Consider the following 22,386-nt stretch of genomic DNA (forward strand, 5'->3'; position numbering starts at 1 on the left):
GTTAAATATAATTGAAAAAAATATTTCCATCAACTTTTAAACAATAGCTTTACCTTTCCATGAGATAAGCATTTCTATAAAGGTTGTATATGCAATCAAAAATGTTACAAATGCATTTGCATCTCTTCATCTAGGGGTACAAAGGGCACATTTTTAGGAAGCTACAGAAATCAGAAAAAGTTGCCTAATATTAAACTAAGATGATATGAAGCTGACTTCTATTTCCCATTTCATAACTTTAACAAAGTTACAGTATATTAGTGTTTCCTTAGCAAGTATATGTCAACATTAAATGAATACTCTGTCCCTGGTTCTACATTCCATTCTAAGCACAACAGCTGTTCCTTTCTAGGGCCTTTCTAGGCTTCTCTGGTGAAGGTTTCCTAAAGATGTAACTCATAATATCCACTTCTGACTTTACATTTGTCAGAAGTCACAACTGTGTTCTTACTTAGGAACTCGCAATTCCCATGTGGAGTTCTTAAAAGGACCTGTTAGAAGACCAGGACCAAAATGATTTATTTTATCCTGCATTTATCAAAATCTCAGTTCTTTTTATCTAGTGTGTGTTTTCAATAGCCTATCTTATTCCATGGTTCTTGGAACTTCATTTCCACATGTACCCAACAGAAAATGAAAATAAACTGTCTTCGGGAACTGTTCAATCCCAGGTCTGTTCTTTCCTTTGGATAGGATTACCGCTATCCTGGGCATCACTTTCAGGAGGAAACCTGACAGTGGTCATGACTGGTCTCACAATGTGCTTTATCTGAATGAATCCTGAAAAGTTAAGAGGTTTAGGTTGCAATCTCTTTTTCTTGCTGTGACAAATACCTGCCTATCACTTCAAACTTGGAATAAAAGACAACTCCATTTTTATGTAAGATAAAAATAATATGAATAATTAGTTCTAAATAAAAAGCATTTAGTTCTGAATTACTTATTTCCAACCAAACATCAGGCATGTAAAATAATGTGTAATACTATGATGGATCGGAACACAGTCTTCCATGAAGAAGCACAAAAACAGGTATTCGACATAAATCAGGTTAGTTTAAATAACATCCCTTTTTTAAAAGTGTCAAACAAGAAAGAGTAAGAGCTACTGAAAGATCCTGGCTTGCTTTCTGGCCTCCTTTCCTTCCTTTTAAAGGGACACCAGGAATCATCCTGGGTTTCCGTTGCTTTGATCGTTGTGCTCTTGTACTTGGGTGAGGCTGGACCTATGTGCTCTCCTTGGGGGGCTGGGTGGCCTGTGGCGGCTGCAGTGGCTGCGTTCCCGTGGCCGTTTTGATAGAGTTAAGGGTTTTGCTAAACCAAGAGTTTTTTGCAGCTTGGATTTCATTCATAAGGGCTCCCCTCTGATGTTCAAGTTCCTAATTCAAGAAAGAAAATCATCTGAGTTATATAAATATCTTCTCTCTGCCAAAAAAATTAGAGTATAGCTTTTTGGAATCCACAGGTCTACACAGCCGCAGTTTTCTTCCTACAAAACCCAGGTGAGATTTAGTTGGCTTCTGAATGCAAGAAAAATAATTAGAGCTAAAAGAATTACCACTAAAAACCAGAATCTGTGCTTTCTCTGATCAGTGAAATGAAACCTCATTTTATCCTTTTTTCCCCCGGCAATTTAGGTCTAAATCTAGGTTTAGGCTACAGCCTAAGAGAAGATGTTTAAAACCACAGGTAAACGTAAACATACAGATGGAATGAATTTTTACTGATAGTGTAAGCATGAATAAATTCTAGTTCCAAACACATGGCCTGTGCCCTTGAGGATGTACAAGGTCAGAAGCAGAAAGAGTTCAGGATCGTTAGTGTGGTGCAGCAGGTGCCATGGCAGGATACGGCAAAGGTGAGGGTCACTGGTAAGAAGGAAGTGGGAACAGTCCATCAGAAGCCAGGACTGCTTTTCTAACTCTGATATCCTCCAATATGGAAAGAGATTATGGGGAAAGGGATTTGGCAAAATCAGGTAAAGATGAAAAGAAGCTCCAAAGAAAGAAAAGAATGGCTGTCAGCCAACATTCAACTGTCAGGGGAAGGATAACAGGAGGGGTTTGGCCTTTCAACTTTCAGGATCAGCTAAGCGACCAAGTTCAATGGGAAAGGACCATGGCCAAAAAATATCAGGGTAAACTAAAAAGGCATATGCTTAAGTTCTCACAAGATATATATAATTTTAGTTATTAAAATTTTATTTAAAACTATGTGTTTATATCAGTGTTTAAAAATGATGTAAGGGCTTCCCTGGTGGCGCAGTGGTTGAGAGTCCACCTGCCGATGCAGGGGACACGGGTTCGTGCCCCGGTCCAGGAGGATCCCACATGCCGCTAGCGGCTGGGCCCGTGAGACATGGCCGCTGAGCCTGCACGTCCGGAGCCTGTGCTCCGCAATGGGAGAGGCCACAACAGTGAGAGGCCCGTGTACCGCAAAAAAAAAAAAAAAAGATGTAAAATGCAACTCATTTGTGGGCAGAAAATGTATTCATCTTATATGGTAACATCGTATGATTCTGAGCTCGATAGGCCGACTCTACAGTACTAGACTATCCTAGACCACTAACTGTTTATTTTTTTAATTGATCTTTTATCAAATCACCAACCTGGATTTTACACTTGGCCTCCACCAGCTGCAGTTTGGTTTGTGCCAATTCCAGCTCCATCTCCCTCAGTTGCTTCTTAAGAGAGTCCTTCTCATCATCCAATTCAATTCCCTGGTCCTCTCTGCTTACGGCTGCTACTTTCAAAGCACCCTCCTTGCTGAAAATGTCACTGCAGTGTTTACATGCCATCATTTTACCCTGAAATATCCAAAAGAGATAACCAATATCAAACTGCATTTCACAGCATAAATCATGTCCTGAAACAATGCAATATGATTTTTCTTTAGACACTGCTTGTCGTCATCAAATGCAGGCCCATTTATAAAAGTAATTATTTTTCTTGTACTATGACCAAAATGGTTATAGTTGGCACAAAACCCAACTATCCAAGACAGGTGCTACTTTTTCTTACAGTATCTCTAGAGAGACTCTGGGGATAGAAAGTATTATAGCATTTCTTTGAAATCTTTTCTAGAAACTTTGTGCTACCATTATCCTTACTAGACGCCAAGCCCCATGGCATATATGCTACATGCATTACCTCATTTAGTTATGATTAGGTGTTATCACCCCCATTTTACAAATGAAGAAATTTAAGAGTTTAAGTAACTTCCCTGTGGTAGACTGAGGAAGGTCATTATGACTAACCTAAGTCTACCCCTGCAACAAGTGTAGTATATGTCCTTTTGTTCAACTTTAAGTGAAGATGATCATTATCGTTCAAGGTGATAAAAGCAACTCCGCCACATGCCTGGATGGCCAATCAGGCACAGAGCACTGAACAATGGCAACTCTTTTCAAAACAACAGTGCTACTGTTTTCTTAAAATATCTTCAAAAAGTTTAGAGATAAGAGATACTACAGGGCTCCCCTGGTGGCGCAGTGGTTGAGAGTCCGCCTGCTGCTGCAGGGAACACGAGTTCGTGCCCTGGTCTGGGAGGATCCCACATGCCACAGAGCGGCTGGGCCCGTAAGCCATGGCCACTGAGCCTGCGTGTCTGGAGCCTGTGCTCCGCAATGGGAGAGGCCACAACAGTGAGAGGCCCGCATACCGCAAAAAAAAAAAAAGAGATACTACAGAATTTTGATCTATTTTGATGTCCTACTGTTACAAGCTCAGCATGTCCATAACTGTAACTATACCCCTCTCTTCACACACACACACAAAGCAACTCTGCCCACACTTCTGTGTCACTGTGCATTACCCCACCATTTAGGCCTAAAGACTTTGGTGTCATCTTTCCATTAGCTTCTCCTTCACTCCATATTCAGCTGGTCATGAAATTCTTCCTCTTGATATGTCCAAGCATGTCTCCCAGGCCTGAATCCCAAAAAGTCACCTTCTCAGAACAAAGTTCCTATTTTCAGTTCTCATGTCTCAGATTTTCAGGTTACAACTTTAAAAATATGTATTTACTGAGCATTTATTGTGTGCCAAGTAGTAGACTAAGCACTTTATTAACAGGATCTTATTTAATCTTCAAAATGACCTTATGAGGTAGGTAATATTATCTCTATTTTACAGAACACAAAATAAATCTGAGAGAGGTTAAATAACTTGTCAAGTTAAGTGATATACGAAAGTGCCTAGAATGCATTTATTTACTAGTATAAAGCTGAATATATTCAAATAGAATTATATCAGGTTTCTGTAACACTGGCCCCAAGAGCTTGGTTTACTGCTTTTTCTATACAATAAACAATCACTTTTTTCAAGTAGGTAATCACCATAAGGAGTTTTACCACCAGGGGGCAGCATAGAAATAAATGCTGCACGTTTTCTTTAAAAACAAATCTCTACTTTTGGTGGAAAAATCAGTTACCCAACATGTTTCCTCCAGCTGAGTTCTATACTGCCCATGGTGTCCACTGTTTAAGAGATTAATGGGATGATCCTACTAGGTTGCACAATGAAGTCACATCAATTCAGGCACAGTTGGGATGCAGGCTGCTGAGGGTTCGGGTTTCCAGGTTTCCAACAACCAAGAAAGCTCAGGGGCCTCTTGTGACAATGCTGAAATCCTACCTCCTTTCCTGTTACCTGTCTCTGACAGCCCAAAAGATTTCTGGGAACATAACCTTTCATCTGGCCCACACCCCAGTCAGAAGAGGGACCCTATTCACTCTAACTCCTAACTCCTTTAAAACAAAGGTGGGGTGCGGTCGTGTCTACAGGCTGTCCTGCCTGTGGTGCATCACCATATATTGGGATCCTCCTATCAGGTGCCCACTCAAGACTACATGAATTTGGAAGAAAGTGTATCATAGGACTGTTTCATTCTTCCTCACCTTTACCACTTCCAGCTCCTCCTTGCTGGCTGCTTGCTGTTTCTCCAGTCTGGTACTCAACTGGGAACAGATCTACGAGAAAGAAAAGAGCTACTTTACTAGAAAGTAGAATGTCTCTTGTAGCATGTGCACACAGCTGTTTATTCACTCACATCTCGGATGCTATAAGAAATTTTGCAAATGAGTAGCACTGCAAATGCCGGTCATTCCCATAAAACAAGCAGCAGAAAGCCTGAGAGTGTTCCGTGTGTAAAGCACACCTCTATCTCGATCAGTAGAAGAAACACATGGGGTAGACGCTTTCTTTCTGTCACTAGCTTCCGTGACTGGTCCCAGTGAATTCCTGTCCTCACTTTGGAATCAATCTATAGAATCTTTGCTGAGTATCTACTTTGGGCAAGGTACTATCCTAGGAATCTTTTTTTATTTTTTTTTATTTTTATTTTTTTTTGCGGTATGTGGGCCTCTCACTGCTGTGGCCTCTCCCGTTGCGGAGCACAGGCTCCGGATGCTCAGGCTCAGCGGCCATGGCTCACGGGCCCAGCCGCTCTGTGGCATATGGGATCCTCCCGGACCGGGGCACGAACCCGTATCCCCTGCATCGGCAGGCAGACTCTCAACCACTGCGCCACCAGGGAGGCCCTATCCTAGGAATCTGATGAAAAGAATTCTGAATTTCTTCATGACTGAAAAGTGCTGTGCTGTGATAATCAGTGAGAAAGAAAATGTATGTGAAGGGTTTAATATAGAGCACCATTAAATAACATCTCATTATTACTGATTCTGAAATAAGGTGCTAACAAGTACCAGGAACAGACAGAAATAAGTGCTTTCAAAGCCCCCTAAAATTGTATTTAAAAAAGAAAACAAAAAAACAGAAGTTCAAGTTTTGCTAAACTTGAGTGAAATAAGAATTTTTTATTTTGGAAAAAAATGGAATAAAAAAGTTAGGGGATGTCAAATTTTCAAGTGCAATTTGGACTAAAAGCATAAAAGTTCTACCTCTATTATCAAAACGGACATTAAAAAAAATCCCAGTCTACGCAAAAATAGTTCTAGAGACCTGGGACCAGGTTGAGTTCAGTCTCCAATTTGTCCAGATCCAAGCCTGGAAACAATAAATAGGACTATAGGGCTGATGTTAAAAAGAAGAGATTTCTCAAGCAATTTTGGCAAACAAATAAACCCTTTTAAATAAGCCCAAACATATAGCCAGTAATAGCCAATTCCAACTACAGAATGCATTTAGATTACGTTATATGTTTAATTGTCTTCAAAGAGATGGGTCTGTTGCCTTTTACATTACTTCAAGTGCTTGCCAGATAATATTCAAGAATAGTCCCAAAGATTGCTCTTTGAAGAGTGCTGCATATGGTGGCCACTCAGGGCCTGATGAAAAAATGATGAAAAAAATGCATTTGCAGCAATGGCAAGCTCCATAGCACACGGTCTTTAACGTTCCTTTTATTGCTTAATGGCTAACCAGCCCTTCTCCTAGTTACCTAAATTCAAAATCTCAGGATCTCTTCCAGTATTTTCCCTTATCTAGCAAAAAAATGACTCTTGTGTTTCCTGCTTCTCCATTTTCATTACTACTTATAGTAGTTCAGGGCCCTATTTTTTTCTCCCCTGGACTCTGCTGTTGGCCTCTTACTGCTCTGTGTCTTTCTTTGCCCGTGCATCTCTCCACTTGGTTCCACATTTCTCCCTGGACAGAGTAGTGCCAATTATATGTCCCTGGTCATGCCACTGTCCTCCTATAAACAGAATAAAATCCGAACTCCTCAGCCTATCCATGAAGACCTTCCTTGAACTAGGCCCCAACGCACCTTTGCTTCTCTTGTCTGTACTTGAAACTCTTGCTAAACAAGACTCTTTGTCACTAATCTACCTCCCATGCCTTTGCACATGCTGTTTCCACCTTTCCACCATTTCCATCCTCTCCTTCTCCATCTCCAGATACCCAAACCTCACCTAGTCTTTGAAGCACAACTCAACTCACTTCCTTCTCCAGGAAGGGATTCCTCATTTCCCACATGTAAGAAATTCCCTCTCCTCTTAATTATGGACAGGTTTTACCTCCGTATTACAAGATCAGCTTCCAGAGAAGAGCAATTGAATGAATTTACCTTTTATTCCTCCAAAGTAACAAGCCTCACATGTAGCAGGCATTAAATAAACATATATTGATGTTGTACGTCTGTATGTAGATATAGATATATAGATATAAATAGATTATAAAAGAGAAGAAGATAGCTCTGAAGCCTTATTTCTAAGCAATCTTCCATGGAGGGGCAGAATCCTTATGGAAAGGTGTTCATAATATACAAATGAACTAGTTTCCCCCAAAATGCATGAACAATATAACTTACATTTTTATTTATATAGCAACAAAGCATACTCAGTGTATTTAGTGATTCTTTCTAGTTGGCAAGATTAAGGGAGGCTTGTTTTCCTTGTGCTCTTCTGCACTTCCACAAGGAATGTAAATTTCATTTATAAGCAAAAAAACACTTTTTAAAAAAGTAAGCCTAGGGCTTCCCTGGTGGCACAGTGGTTGAGAGTCCGCCTGCCGATGCAGGGGACACAGGTTCATGCCCCGGTCTGGGAAGATCCCACATGCCATGGAGCGGCTGGGCCCGTGAGCCATGGCTGCTGAGCCTGCGCGTCCGAAGCCTGTGCTCCGCAACGGGAGAGGCCACAGCAGTGAGATGCCCGTGTACCGCAAAAAAAAAAAAAAGTAAGCCTTAGACTTCAAACTCCTCTGTGAGGCAGGAGACCCCAGGGAAATTTCTGGATAAGTAGGTGGCATACAGTACCTTAACAATTCTGGAAAACTGGAACTTGAACAGTCCAGTCAGAGTACTTCGGCAACAAGAGGAGTCCTTGCCATGTCCCAGCATAACCAGCAGGGACAGGAAGATACTACTGGAGCTGGAATGAAGGCTTTCTGAGACACGCCGCCACGCCCCCTCCCCCGCGATGGGACTAGACCTCAAGGAGAAGAGCGCCGCTCCACCATTAAAAGATCTTTTTAAGGTTAACAAGAGGAGGTTAACTGCTAGCACTGGCCCCTGTTGGGTAAGGCCACATAGCCATGTGGGAAAAAGAGCTCCCATGTTCTCTACTGTGACAGCAAAGGACTCATGGATCTCCTAGCTGTTGCCATTTAATAGTGACTAAACTTTAGTGCTCCGCCAAGAGGCAAATGTTACTAGTGTGATCTATTGGAAATTAGCTTCTGAGTAAGGCAGAGACAGGATCCCAATGGTAATAAGATTTCTTGTTCCTCTAAATCTATCAAATATTGAAAACAACCAACAGATTGTTTTGCTCAATTAAACTTCTCATGTTATCAGCAAGCAGTTCCAACCACTGTCTGTTTCAGAGGAGAAAATGAGCCAACAAATATAATCAATGCAGTACAGTTACTGTTCTGGAAACTCTGAAAACAAACAAACTTTCCCCAAAGAAAAGAGCAAAACAATTAGTTTTATAGTGTCGAAGCCCACAATGGCACATTACCTGTTTATACTCAGCAATGATAGCTGTAGTCTTCTTTATTTCATATTCTGCCTTCTCTAGCTGTTTCCTGAAGACTTCTTTCAGCTAAAAGAGTAAGAATGAGAAACATCAAGACTCAGTCAAAATCTTAATAAATTTCCATGAACATCCATATTCAAGTCTGCCTGATTCATAGTCAACAACAATGTAAACAGCTGTAAGTACACACATTTTTCCTACTGCAGTTGCATGTTGGTCATTTGAAAAACCTAATCATCTCCAGAGATACAGAAATCTTACTTTTTTTCCTGCAGTGTATAAGAATATGAGCAATCCTAGTATAAAACTGCTTATGCTTTTTACTACTTTATAAATATATTGTTAAATAAGTGTCCATTCAGAAGCTATCTTTATCCTTATGAGAGTCTAAAACAAAACATCAAGGCAGCATTGCATGTACTCTTGATGCTCTGCAATAAATTACTGAAAAAACATTTTAGGGCTTCTTCTTTCGTCCCATATCGACACTGCTGTTACCCCTCAGGAGGTAGGAACAAGAGGCTTTGGGGACTGGAGTCAGACATGGGAGATGGGGACTGAAGAAACACTGACTTTAGAAGAAGTTAAAGTGACATAATGCAGTACTTGTTACAGTAGCAGAAATACTAAATTATGAATGCTAAACCTAAAACCACAGTTATTTCTTAGCCTGGCAGCTCTAGAATTCTAGGTATAGAAGAAGGTTAAGGCGATGAAAAAGCTCAGGTGCCACCAGATAAAAAGGAAAGAATTCGATTCTCCCAAATTGACCAAACAAAAAACAACTCTGGTTAATCTTTAAGTACACAATCAGAAAAAAATGATGAATTCTGCTTTGCAGTATCCCAAATTATGAATGGAGTATACTCGGTACTTGTAAATTCACAAGTTACTGCAATTTATAACTGGTCTTATCATTACAAGATTTAGGAATTTCTTCACATTTGCTACATTCTAAAATTCTAACAGCATTTGTAGGTTATACTGATTCAAACTTAGTTGTTTATATTGGTCTCTGTTCTCTCTGTTACATAATTCAAGGACTTCAGCCATACCCTTCGTCCCTTCTTCAATAAGGCCACACTGACTCAGGGTCAACTGAGATAGCTGAGATGCTTTGAGCAAGTTCATTTAATTTCTCTAAGCTATAGCTTACTCATCTGACAAATGAGAATAATCCCTATCTCACAAGGGAACCACAACAATTAAAACAGGATATACACACATATATAAACACACATACACACACACACACACACACACACACACACACACACACACAGAGAGAGGAGAGGGGCATGGATTAAATTCATTTGCTAACAGCTTCATTCTTTACCTGAAGTACTGAAGTGGGCCACCAAAAAGTAGGAAGTAAAGAAAACAGCAAAACCCATCCAAAGGGCTAGATCAAACTGGATAATCGGCCCCCGAATATTTTTGAGTATGTTAAAGAAAAACAAAAATCTTGGTCCACAGTAATTGCCGAGACTCATTTCATCATTAAAAAAAAAAATCATGGAATACTTTTTATAAATCCCGGAAGGTGCTAAATGACACATCCCTCCATTAGTAACTTCACTGGAACTTTTTCTGGTTGCTTGGATGTAGGTCTTTGAAATGCTTTGTGTGCTGTTTTTATTTAGTATTATTGATGTCTCCGAACTGAACTCATTAAAATAAGTGAGCTAATCATGCCTGGCTGGGATGGACAGAGATGGAGACCATGGGTGAAGCAGCCTGCTCTTCCTCAGGGAAGCCGGAAGCTTTGACTCCTAGGGTGGAGAGGTCCCTCCTGTCACCTCTGGGTCCTTGGCAATGGTGTGTCTTCCAGGTGCTCGGCCTCACAAGCCATATGAATACTGCAGAGAGCTAACTTCAGGGCTGGCTCCCAAAGGGTTTCTTTTTATTCTCTCAGGGAAGAAGATTTGAGAGCTCTGCCACGAACTGAAACGTGGGTGCTCCTTCTTCTAAGGCATGAATCGGGAAAATGAAGCGTGACTGATGGAAGTGACTCCCAGCAGAGATCTCTGTAGGCTTCCAGCTTAGCAATCCTCATAAACTACTTCAGAGAAGTCAAACATCTTGGAGACACAACACGAAATCTGCGGATGCCTCAAAGCTCTTGGATCATAATTCCAAGTTCCTAAACTTGGAGAAAGCGTACCACTCTCGCTAGATGTCTCAGTCAAGGCAAATCCCTAAAAGCTGTTCAAGGGTGGAAAGGCTGCCTCAATTCTACTCACATGTACTGCTTCAGCATCGCCCTTGATCTGAACAAATTTCATGTGACTTCTTGTTTACAGTATTAATCAACTCCGCATACCAATACACCTGCGTAAGGACAAGCCCGCCTACGCCTGTTACCTGAGCTGTCTCCTCCTCTTGTTTCCTCTTCTCTTCTTCAGTCTCTACCAGCCTCTGCTTGGTCAAGAGGAGCTCCTTATTCAGCACGTCTGCCTTGTCTTCTGCCTGCAAATCAGAGTCCATCACAGTCATAAAGAAGGTGAAGAAAGCACGTGTATACTTCCTCCGACCTCCAGTTATTATTGTTCTAACATTACCGGAATCCTTTCTATTCCCTCTGGCTCACCCAGGGGGTGGCTGCTTTCACTGAATGCCAGCCAGGTGCCACGCACTTAGCACACGTTATCTCTAATCCTCACAACAAAAATTATTTTCTAGGTAATGACAGTGAGGTTTGGAGAGATCAAATAAACCTGACTGGGACACACATCTAAGATCAGAGCCACGATCTGAATTCAGATTTGAATGGCGCTGAAGCCCATGCTCTTTCTAAACACCTCTTCCACATTTTCAGCTGTCACTACAGCACTCACTCGGAGACTGCGTGGTAAAATGGGATGAAGGGGTGGAGCCTCACTTGGAAGCTTCCACCTGGTGGTGCGTGGGGCGGGTCCAGAGAGGATGAGCGGACAGGCTGATCCATGGACCACAGTTAGGTGAGAACATTCCAAGAGCAGCCCAGGTTAACCTGGCCCACCAGGCCACTCACAATAGCAACGAGTACAGGAGGAGAAATTAAGACCAAAACCCCGTGATAGAGACAGCCCTGAGGAAAAGTGAAGGACCAGGAATCCAGGCAGAAAAGACCATATTTCTAGAATAGCCAAGAAAAGCTTGGAGAGAGTACACTGCTCATAATTTGGCTACAGAACCAAAATTCACCGTGAAAGCACTGTGTGTTTGTATATTTAACTTAGTTAACGCGTGTCTGCTTTACGCGTCAGGACACTTAGCTCGCCCTTTACGTCTCGGCTTCCGGTTCATCCCTGCAGTGCAGCGCGGCCTGAGTCCTGTTCCCCTCACCCCATCCGCACCAGCTCCCCACCCCACCGAAGCTCGTATCTCCCTTGACAGCACACGGCACGACCTACAGTGACAAACTGCGTGTGTGATATGTGTGCCTCGCCCAGCTGTCTGCAGCTGTGGGAGGCGGGAAACCTCTCTCGTTTGCTTGTCACTACACCCCCAGCCCTGAGCCCAGGACTGGGACAGAGCAGGTGTTCCATAAGTGAGTGAATGGACGTGGCGCTCTGAGGCCCTGGAGAAGCAGACAGGGTGGAGGGGGCGCAGAATGAGCTCAGCAGAGAAAACCGCAGTCACAGAAGAGAGGCAGCTCTTTGAAGAAGCCATCCCGGGCTGACAGCAGCAAAACGCTGTCCAAGTCTTTGTGAAAACTGGCCAGGTGGCCTTCTGTCTGTGTTTCACCATATCTCCCACATGTCCAGATGGCCAGGCCAGCACAGTCTGCTGGGTCCTGGCAGAGAAACTACATTCCAGCTTCTCGACTCTGTGTTTCAGTTCCTGATGTCCCAAAGCCTAGGGCTTATAGCTGTTTTCAGATAATTTGGAACTGTCGGGTAGTTAAAGTGAAAAAGTCTCTTTTAAAGACTTTGAAATTTGTTCTGATACATTAGATTTTAGGGGGGAAAATCTACACAGCAGAAACGCATCCTAAAAGTAGAGGTGGGTCTCAAAAAATGCAACATGCATGTTGCAAGTTTTAATAAATCGTAAGATATCAGATGTAGATCATGGAAACTCAAAACTGCGAATTCTAGAGCTGCAAGGCAGATGACAAGTTACCTACAAAGCAGGAGGTCCTTCCCAAGGTCTCCAACAGAGGGTCTCCCGGTGGCGAATCATGAGCTTGCATTGGCAGGTGCTCCTCTAATGCCCTGAGAATTTGGTTCAACTGTCCTTTGGTTGTTCCACTATGGCATTAGCCTTTGAAAATATTTTTAAATAAAAAATCCAATTTTTCTAGTGGAAAAAAAATGCTGTCCTGATGGCCTCAGCATTCTTAAAAATCTTACCAAATCTGTCTCCCTAGAATGGCAGTCTACTCAGATATTCTACCCCAGAATATCTGAGCGACCCCTGCTAATAAAGAAGACTGCACTTTAACCACCTCGTACCGTACCCTCAGCAATCTCCATTTTGTGAAGAAAATAGTCCTTTTTATAATATATATCATGACATACTGAAACAAATGTTTTCTAAGTTTGGTTTCTTGAAGGGAGATTCACTCAAACTCAAAAGTGAGCCTTTTGACAACTTCTGAATAGTCAATGCTGTCCTGACATTCAGCAACAAGCTTCTAAAATTCTGCAGCATATCTAGATGTTGTACTATTTTGGAAATATCTATAAGAAAAGGGATGGGACTTCCCTGGCGGTCCAGTGGTTAAGACTCCTCACTTCCACCACAGAGGCAGTGGGTTCGATCCCTGGTTGGGGAACTAAAAGATCTTGCATGCCGTGCAGTGAGGCCAAAAAAAAAGGGAAAAAGCTCACTTCCCTGAGGAAATTTTTGACGAGAGGGACTTTTTTTTTTTTTTTTAAGATTTATTTATTATTTATTTTTGGCTGCATCTGGTCTTCGTTGCGGCAGCAGGATCTTCGTTGAGGCATGCGGGGTTTTTTCATTGCGGCGTGCGGGCTTCTATCTAGTTATGGTGTGTGTTTTCTCTTCTCTAGTTGTGGCGCGCAGGCTCCACGGCACGTGGGCTCTGTAGCTGTGGCGCGCAGGCTCCAGGGCACGTGGGCTCTGTAGTTTGTGGTACGTGGGCTCTAGTTGAGGCACGTGAGCTCAGTAGTTGTGACGTGTGGGCTTAGTTGCCCCGCGGCATGTGGGATCTTAGTTCCCTGACCAGGGATCGAACCCACATCCCCTGCATTGTAAGGCGGATTCTCTACCACTGGACCACCAGAGAAGTCCCAGGCCTATTAGTTTTATGTACACATTTTCTGTTGCACATTCTTCACTATGCCAAGGTCAGGTGACCTCCCTCTATTTCGGTTGTTATCAGATCTGACATCTGCAGAAATTGCTGTGGGTCCCACAGGAAGCTGTATCCAGAGTTTCCCCTCCATGCTAAACAGTAAAGTAGGACTGATTCTGCTCATCAAAATAGAACCAGATCTGAATTCTCCTTTTAAAAGGTTCTCCTTTTAAAAATGGTCTTCTGGGTCTCTATATAGCCAACCTCTATACCTCACTTAAGTAGAAACCATCTTTACTGTTAAAGGAATCTCCAGGAACAGAATACTAAACAGATAGATACTCTAATTCTATCTGAGCCCAAATGATAAAACCTTCACCATAATTTGATAAGACTGAGTGGACCATTGTCATTACTGTCTTCTAATCACCTACCAACATCTTTTAATGCCTTATTGATATGGAAACTTCTAATTGCTCTCTAACTTCTATGACATATATATATGAGAGAAACAAACACTGCAATGTGTGATTAAATCATGAACCAACTGATAACCTGCTCAGAAGGCTCAGCTCTCACGTTAGGGATGAGGCTCTTTCAGAAATAATTTCTCAAAGAACTAGCCAAGGCAATTGTTCAGTTTAAAACAGAACAAAAGAATGTGCCACTTGCGATATGCAGCTTCTGGTTTGACACGAACTCCCTCTGGTCAGAAGGGACCTGGGCCCAGGCTGCAGTGGGAAAGCACTGGTTGTGTCTCTTGTTTTTTGTTCTTGGGAACAGAAAGAACAGGAAGGGCCTGAAAGCAGATAGCAACAGAAACTGAAATGGAGATGTTGTATCTTTTTTCATTTCTGATCACTGAGAAGTCCTTATTTAAGGAGTCTCAGGGAGGGCAAGTTGTCAAAAGAGAAGGCTGTCAGAGAGAAAAATGAAGAGCTGCTGGGGGCCAGGAAGCCTGAAGCCAGCCCTAAAATGACACAGGTATGAAATAACTTACCTAATTACCTAATTAGGTTTGTTTGCTTTACATATTATCTCAAATACAATCTGCTCTCATATTTGTTTAATGTATGCCAATGTTTTGCTATTTTAATTAAAAGATTTGATTTTGAAAAACTGGGAATGGAAAAGTACTGGGCAAACTGGGTGAAGGCAGGCAAAGCCTCACGCTAATATCCTTCCTCTCCTCAAAGACTGGAGGGGCAGGACACCTAAACTGCAGGGACAGCTTTTTGATGTGCAAATAAACCCTGCTCAGGCAGAAACTACAAAATTAGATGTTAGGAGGAGATAGCAATTTTTGAGTTAGCAATTCAATGAAATGGCAATTTTTATTCTTTCATCTAGAAAATAAGCTTCAAAAGGCAGAGGGGCCAGGTCTTAACTACTTTTTTAAAAAGAGAAAGAGAGGTATGAAGGGAGGAAATAAAAAGAAGGAATAAATGAAGGGATGTTTTCTTCAGGGATTGATCTAGTAGCTCCATGAGGTACCTAGGTACTCAATAATTTCAGGAGGACCCTAGCAATTGTTCCGGACTAATCTACAAAATGGGTTTTTTGGGTGGTGAAACAATTTTTTAAAATAAAATATTTTTTCTGATCACTAAAGAGTTATAAGGCACATTATTACTTAACCAAAGGTGGTTAAGTAATTTCAGGTCTTCTTATAAAAGATATATAATTGAAAAAAAGTATAAAGATGAATATAAAAATTAGATTTACTGTTATCACCCAGAGACATCTAGTAGTAACATTTTGATGTATTTCCTTGTAGGCTTTTTTTCCTGTCAATGTATATTCCAGCCTCCTTTCTTTTCCTACAGGATGGCCCTTTGCCAGCATATATTCCTTGCAATTTAGATGCAAACATTATATATAGATAAATTTACTTTTTAAAAAAAAATTATTATATCATTACCTTCCCATTGTTTTTAAAAATGATTCCAGAAAGATATTTTACAGATATACCTTCATCCTCTCCTTCTATTGGACATATACATTATTTCAATTTTTTATTCTTGCAAGTAACGCTGCAGTAAACAACCTTGTACCTATATTTTTGAGCAAATCTCTACTTTTTTTAGGATAGCTTTCCAAGTCACAGTATATACGTCAGTTTCCTCATTCATAAAATGGAAGATAAAATACTTGCTTAATGGCGTCATTAGGAAAATTAAATGAGATAATGCTTATACATTGCTGAATGAAGTGCTCGGTGCATAGTAGGAGCTCAGTAAGTATTTAATTTCATTATTGTTCAACCTTTTAAATATACCAAATGTACATTTTAATGTACCAAATACATTTCCCACATAACTTTCAATTTACAACTCTAACTTATTTCACTGCATCCCTACTGAGTCTAACTGCTTAAAACTTTTGTTCCTTCTAGTTTTATTGAGATATAATTGACATACAGTACTGTGTACGTTTAAGGTGCACAACAAAATGATCTGAATTACATACATCATGGAATGATTACAATAGATTTATTGCAAAACTTTTTCATTTAGCTAGCCATCTTAAGAAAACTATTAATGGATAAAGATATTCAAAATGGCAGAATCAAGTGTCAGCCATTTGGAAAGCTAATATGGAACCAAAAATTTCATTAGAGTACTGAGTCACACTGTGGTCTTATTGCCACAAAAGTACAACAGCCAAGGGCAGGCTGGGTGTGGCCCTGTTGAATGGGGACCCCTCTACCTTCCCTGGTTCTGACTCTCTTAGTCACACATTTTTCATACCATCTCTAACAACCTGCAGAGAGGCTCGCTGAATGGGGTTTGCAGTTAAAAGGGCCATCCCCCTGCCTTCCACCATGGGGCTGCTGCTTCTACCTTCTACATCCTGTGTCCCTAGCAGCACAGTTTTTGTTTTATTTTCAAACTCCATTTAGTGTTGACGCCTTCAGCTTCCTCCTCTCCCCCTTCATCACAATTTTCCTTAACAGTGGTTTTATCTCCCATCTTACTGTGACTAAAACTTCTGAGCTGCAAAATTAGCTGTTTATCTGGGAAAAGGAGTTGTGGCAGGGACCATTTTTAAACATTAAAAAAATTCCTGGAATTCTAAACATCCAATCATATCTATATTATTAACGGATTTGTATTTTAAATATTGTCAATGCATAGTCAGAGCACAGGTAATGCCTCTTTTTTACAGATTCAACCAGCTAAGTCTCAACTTTTCTGACCCTGCACCATTGGGAATATGGGCTTTTTAAAAGTCAGAAAATAGAGTGATGACTTTAAATCTGTGCAAGATTCCTTCTATATTGCCGATTATTTCCCAAAACACAACCAATGGAAAAACAGTAAGTCCTAAAGCTGTGAGTACTGTTGGAAAGGACAAGGAAGTTAAAGAATTTAAGGGCTTCCGAGCAACAGCTAATGTTTATTGAACACATACTCTTGTAGTGCTTTACCTCATTTAATTCTCACATCATCCCTATGAGGTCAACACTTTTTTAAACCTATGGGCAGGTTAAGAATGGCCCTGGGTCACGTGATTAGTGAGTAGGGATGCCAGGATGCACACCCAGGCAGGCTTGGCTCTCAACCTTTAGGATGCCTGTCAATCCAACAATACATATCTCAATGTACATACTTCATATAAAATCCTCACATTTACTGTAGACGAGAAATCTTTTTGGAATAAAAAAGTACAGTGCCTACAGATATTAGAGTGGCACTGTATACTCTTGGTGACTGATATTCTCAGGTAATGATGCTGGCAGTCCTTGGTTTAGGAAAAGTAGAGATTAAGAGAAGAGACACCAGAGAAGCGTAGAGCTTTTTTTTAAAAAAAATATGTTGCACATGCTGTTTGGAAATGACCGAAACCTATCTCAAAAGCTTGCGCTTTCCACCATCTCCGGTGAGCACAGCAGTCCCCTCCCACTTACCACCCACCCATTCACCCATCAGGCAGCTCACTCAGGGTCAAGTACAGAGCAAGCCCTGGTGGGACTGCCCAGAAAGCAACTTGGTCCTTGCCCCGGAGGAGGCTGTCATAGTCTTATTTCCGCCTAGTGAAGGACAGGTTTACCTGATCCAAGTCATTCCGCAGAGCAATTTTGCTGGTTACTAGTTCATGGGCAAGGTCATCATTCTCTTGTTCCAGCCTCATGCTGGCCTCTTGTAATCTCCGGTTCTCCCTCTGCAGAAAAAGAGCAACAACAAGAGGTGGGCATTAGGGCATTAGTGCCTGGACATACTACCAGAAACAAATGGAACCGGTGAGGAAAAACAAGCAGCAACAACAACAACAAAGTGAACTTTTCAAGGTGTAAAAAGGAGAAGGCGCGAGTGGCACAGGAAGGCAGGATTGCTGTCTGGGAAACAACAGTGAGTTAAGCGAGCAGAGCAGATGCGGAACTCTACCCAGTGAAACTTACAATTGTCCCTTAAGCCCTCCAGACAGGACTTCATCATAAAAACTGTGCCATGAAAAGCAAAATTTCCAAACACACCCCCAATCTTGTGAGGTTTCCATATAGACCTAGAATACAGACACAGGCAAGTCTTTGTTTGAAACATGCACGATAATCCCACCCTTGACCTCAAAGGAAACTGCAAGACACCGTAAGGATGAAATTGGGGAAACCACTAGACATTTCTCTAAGTGGTTTTTCCCATATCAGAGTTTAAATTAATTGAGTATATTTAAGATACACGGTTTGGATTTGTTTTGCTATCAACTGACATTTTCGTTCTTTGGATATGAATGTATTTACTTTTCTGAACGCCAATTTTTGTGTTAGTAAGAGCAACTGTCCTTATGATAATGTCTCTGAATGTTTGTTTTGCTTTTTTTAAAAACTTCAGATTAAAAGGTTCTGGGTAAACTAAATTACTGAGTTGTTTTTTTCCCCTTGAACTCCTAGAAAAAAAAAATGAAACAGTTATATGATGAAAGAAGCAAGTCACTAATTCTTAGGAAGCAAGATCTCCCCTTCACCAGTCATTATGAACTGTGTACATTCACTCTGTTTTCTGAATAGCAATTTAGCGTCCTCCCTTCCAAAGTATCAAAAGTGCTGTCTCTGCTATTGTTAGCAGTTACGGAAGATTCAAAAGAGAGCTGACAGGAAAAACATCAATGTGTTGAGACCTTCCTGTTTTTCAGAGTTACACTCCTAACAGTGTTTTCTGCAAGGATGGCAAAAACTCAGACAAAGCAGTGGTGTACAACCAGAAGACAAATCTATGCCCTGGAAGATAGTTATCAGAGCATACTGGAGGCAAGGCAGGGATGGGGGGAGGGAGTGAATTTTATCTTCTGTAGAACCACCTGGAGTTTGTTATATGGAAAGAAGAGCCCTGATTTCTTTTTCTTTTCTTTTTGTTTTTTAAAAAGGGCTAAGAAACAGATGGTAAGGGCAAAGCCTGAGACTTTCAAGGAGGTAGAGGATCCAAAAACAGGGCCAGCAAAGATGCACTTTGACTACAGCCAGCCAACAGGGTCCATTGCTGCCTTTTCCTTTGTTAAAGGTAGACTGCGATAGTTGGGAACAGTCAAAGCATTTTTGAAAAAGAGATCTACTAAAAAAGAAAAAAAAAACAATCTTAAATACTTCTAAATAAATTAATGATAGAATTCTATACAGTGTTAAAATATAAGTGAAAAATATCTCTCTAATGACAGGAGAAATGCTTATGCTATTTTATAGGGAAAAAAAGACAAATAACTGGAAAATCTCATTTTCATAACAACATAAATAACATTAACCCTGGGTAGTGGATTATTTTAATTGTTGTCTTTGTGCTTTTAAAATGTTTCCAAGCTGTCTACAATGAATATATAATACACGTGTTTAAAAAGTTGTTTAGAAAATAAAAAGCAATTCAGAATTTCAATTCCATTGGAAAGGATAAAATGCCAAAATGAGAATTTTTTAAAAGTCTTCTCCTATTAGAAGCTCATATTCTATGTGAAACCCTAATGGATCTTCCTCTGTGACCAAGATACAATGTAACCCCTCACAAAAAAGGACGCCTTGCCAGGAACCCTTTCCCAAGATATTCCTGAAAAGACAGTGTACATATTTGTAGGGGCAAATTATACTCATCAAATTCTGTCTGTCTCCTCAATCTACAGAAGTTCTACCCTCCCACAGAAGCATAATAAAAGTGGGAACTAAAATATAAAAAAAGCCAGGGTGTCTACAGCTGAATCTTTCAATCTTTGCTGCAGTCATCCAAATTCTAGCAGGGGCTAGAGATTAGTCTTTCATCCTGATATATCAAACTATTACCCCTTTTTACAGGAACAACTTACATGCTTGTTGGAAACATTAAAAAAATATGGTTCAAAAGCTTCTCCAACAAATTTCCTCCTTGCCAGGAACAAGCAGCAATACCAAGCACAATTTCATCATACCATATTTCACAAGGCAGACTGCTTTAGGCAGGGAAGAGATTTTTCTCATTTCTTGATAAATCCCCTCAAAAGAGACCGTGATAAGACTATTCGAATACCTATTCTTAAGTGTCCTATTTCTACTGAAGTTGTACTTAGGTCTCCAAGATACAAACAGCTCCCTTAACTACTAATTTACACTGCGTTAATTTGGCACAAGCGAAAAATGTTGCAGCTACCAGTTTTTCAGGTTACAGTGACATATGCTTAGAATCAAGTTAAAATAACCTCCAGGTAAAGTCATACAACGCTATGGAAAAGCACTTTGTTCAAAGTACTTAAAAACTGCACCAGGAGCTACTTCACTACTGATTAGAGATACATGTCTGATGGGTTATGTTATATTATATATGAAAGAGGTGTGAGCTCGGCTGAAACCTGACTGGTCACTTCCCATTACCATGACTGTCGCAACTCAAACCTTTCCTCGCAGACACATAGCTAAGGGGGTGGGGTGGATAGGGGAAGACTGGGGAGAAATTAGGGGTGTCTGAGGGTCCCTAAAAAGCAAAATAGCCTAGGGGGCAAGCCTAGTGGCTTTTGCTCTAGCAAGAAGCTTCAGTTCAGTGTGTGCAAAGCAAGCAGCACAGTGGGAAGTGTGCAACTCCTGCTCTGCACTCAGACACGTGGGAAAGCAAGCTCTGGGGCCAAAAATGCAGTATCGTCCTCCAAAGTATGAACCTGGGGGCGGGGCAAGGTGGAGATTTTCTATGAAGAAGAACCCGCCCACGCTTACCAAGGGTTAAAGAGAGACAACATGACTTGGCTGTCTTTTCCAGCCTTTCCCAGGGAGCCAAAACTGTTTTTAGAACTGACTGAAGAAAAAGTCTGCCTTTATACTAGAATAAAGAAGACAGTTTAGCTTTGGGAAAGGTCGGAATCTTGCTTGGTTCATTCTGAAATGTTGGCAAGGGCGGCCCACCCAAGAAAGACGTGAAGTGGCCCCATAACCTCAGCCAGTGCAGAGATACTCACATGCCCTAAGTCTGCACAAGCGGATGTGCTGAACGCTCAGAGCCCATAAACAACACAGGCAAATCGCTTCCCTTGCCTTTCGGAAAAGGCTACAGGAGACAATGCTTACATAACCCTTAAAATTCACAGCACACTGTTTGAAACCTCCTCCATGTCACACAATTAACAACATTCGAACAAACAGCAGACAACAACTTTCCTCATTAGTTCCCTCCCCTCTTGCATAGGAGATGTGCAGCTGGGAAAGTTGGGTTAGTAACTTTGGGGAGGAGGATACTGCATTTTTCAGAGAGACAGACGCTGATATTACAGACATACATAGACAAAAAACTTACCTCCTGAAAAGCCATAGACCAACTACCGTTTTCAATCATAGGTACAAAGACAATTGAAAAAAAAAAGAATATCCAATGAAATTGCACACCTACTAATACAATTAGGAAATGGCAATAACAAAAACAGACGCTTGTTAATGTTATTTTGCTCTTTTGTTTTTCCTTAGAGTGTCATTTACTCTAAGTTCTCTCCAGGACAGCTAACATTTGATGCAAGAAAGTATACTTGAGGCAGCCAATGGGCAAAGTCTCAACTCAGGAAGACTGATACACTAAACTCCGCCCTCTCCACGCTGTTATTTGCAGTTTGCATGACTGATGAAAACGCTGTCTGTGGAACTATTTGCAACTACGGTGTGAGTTGTTTACACTGTTATTAGAGCTGGCTGGAAGGAACTTCCTTATATGACAAAGTCAGAAACATTGCAAAATATTTCATCTTCAGGCAACAGAATGAAATTGCTGGGCAGGGAAATGCAAAAGAAAAATGGATCCCAGCTCTCCTCTGTGTCTGGGGGCTGGAGTTTGGGTGAAGCAGTATAAGGAATGGTGAATGTGATTTTTTCCAAGATGAGAAGCCAGAGAAATGTGAACTGGCAATCAGAAGAAAATAAACTCAGCCTCAAAGGAAAAAATGATGAGGAAGGAGGCAGCTTTACAACTCTAGCTCAGTATTTTGGGTGTGCTGTCTGCTGCTATAATGAATTCTTGGCACAGACTTTTAAAGACGTTTAAGGGTCAGGAGAAAATGTTTTCCTAAAAGACCCAGTGCAATTTTATTAGCAACAACACACTCAACTCTCACATCTTTTCTTCTGGATGCCTCTTTCAAAAGAGTTGACAGTCATCATATTCAAATTTCATCAAACAGTTTTTTGACATTCAAAGACAAATGCCTATAGATGAAATGTTTAAATGTCTACATTATCTGTAGATGAAATTTGAGAAAGAAAATCTGGATGTCTGAA

At 41.0% G+C, this 22,386-nt stretch overlaps 1 protein-coding gene across 7 annotated transcripts in view; it reads right to left on the reverse strand.

Moving 5' to 3' along the window:
- Positions 1–1,223: 1,223 nt before the first annotated feature.
- Positions 1,224–22,386, reverse strand: part of RABGAP1L (RAB GTPase activating protein 1 like) — a gene marked incomplete at both ends in the record, with an annotated part of 630,503 nt that continues 609,340 nt past the window's right edge. For 3 of the 7 annotated variants that reach the window (XM_079698674.1, XM_079698676.1, XM_079698677.1), the window contains 6 exons: positions 1,224–1,376; positions 2,606–2,803; positions 4,895–4,966; positions 8,420–8,503; positions 10,802–10,906; positions 17,736–17,846. In XM_079698674.1, the coding sequence (XP_079554800.1) occupies positions 1,224–1,376; positions 2,606–2,803; positions 4,895–4,966; positions 8,420–8,503; positions 10,802–10,906; positions 17,736–17,846 (723 nt within the window). Of the gene's footprint in view, positions 1,377–2,605; positions 2,804–4,894; positions 4,967–8,419; positions 8,504–10,801; positions 10,907–17,735; positions 17,847–21,418; positions 21,458–22,386 lie in introns of those variants that run through there. The other 4 variants (XM_079698675.1, XM_079698678.1, XM_079698680.1 and 1 more) reach the window with 2 other exon arrangements.

The sequence above is a fragment of the Hyperoodon ampullatus genome (genome assembly GCF_949752795.1).
Source record: "Hyperoodon ampullatus genome assembly, chromosome: 2".
Taxonomy (NCBI): domain Eukaryota; kingdom Metazoa; phylum Chordata; class Mammalia; order Artiodactyla; family Ziphiidae; genus Hyperoodon; species Hyperoodon ampullatus.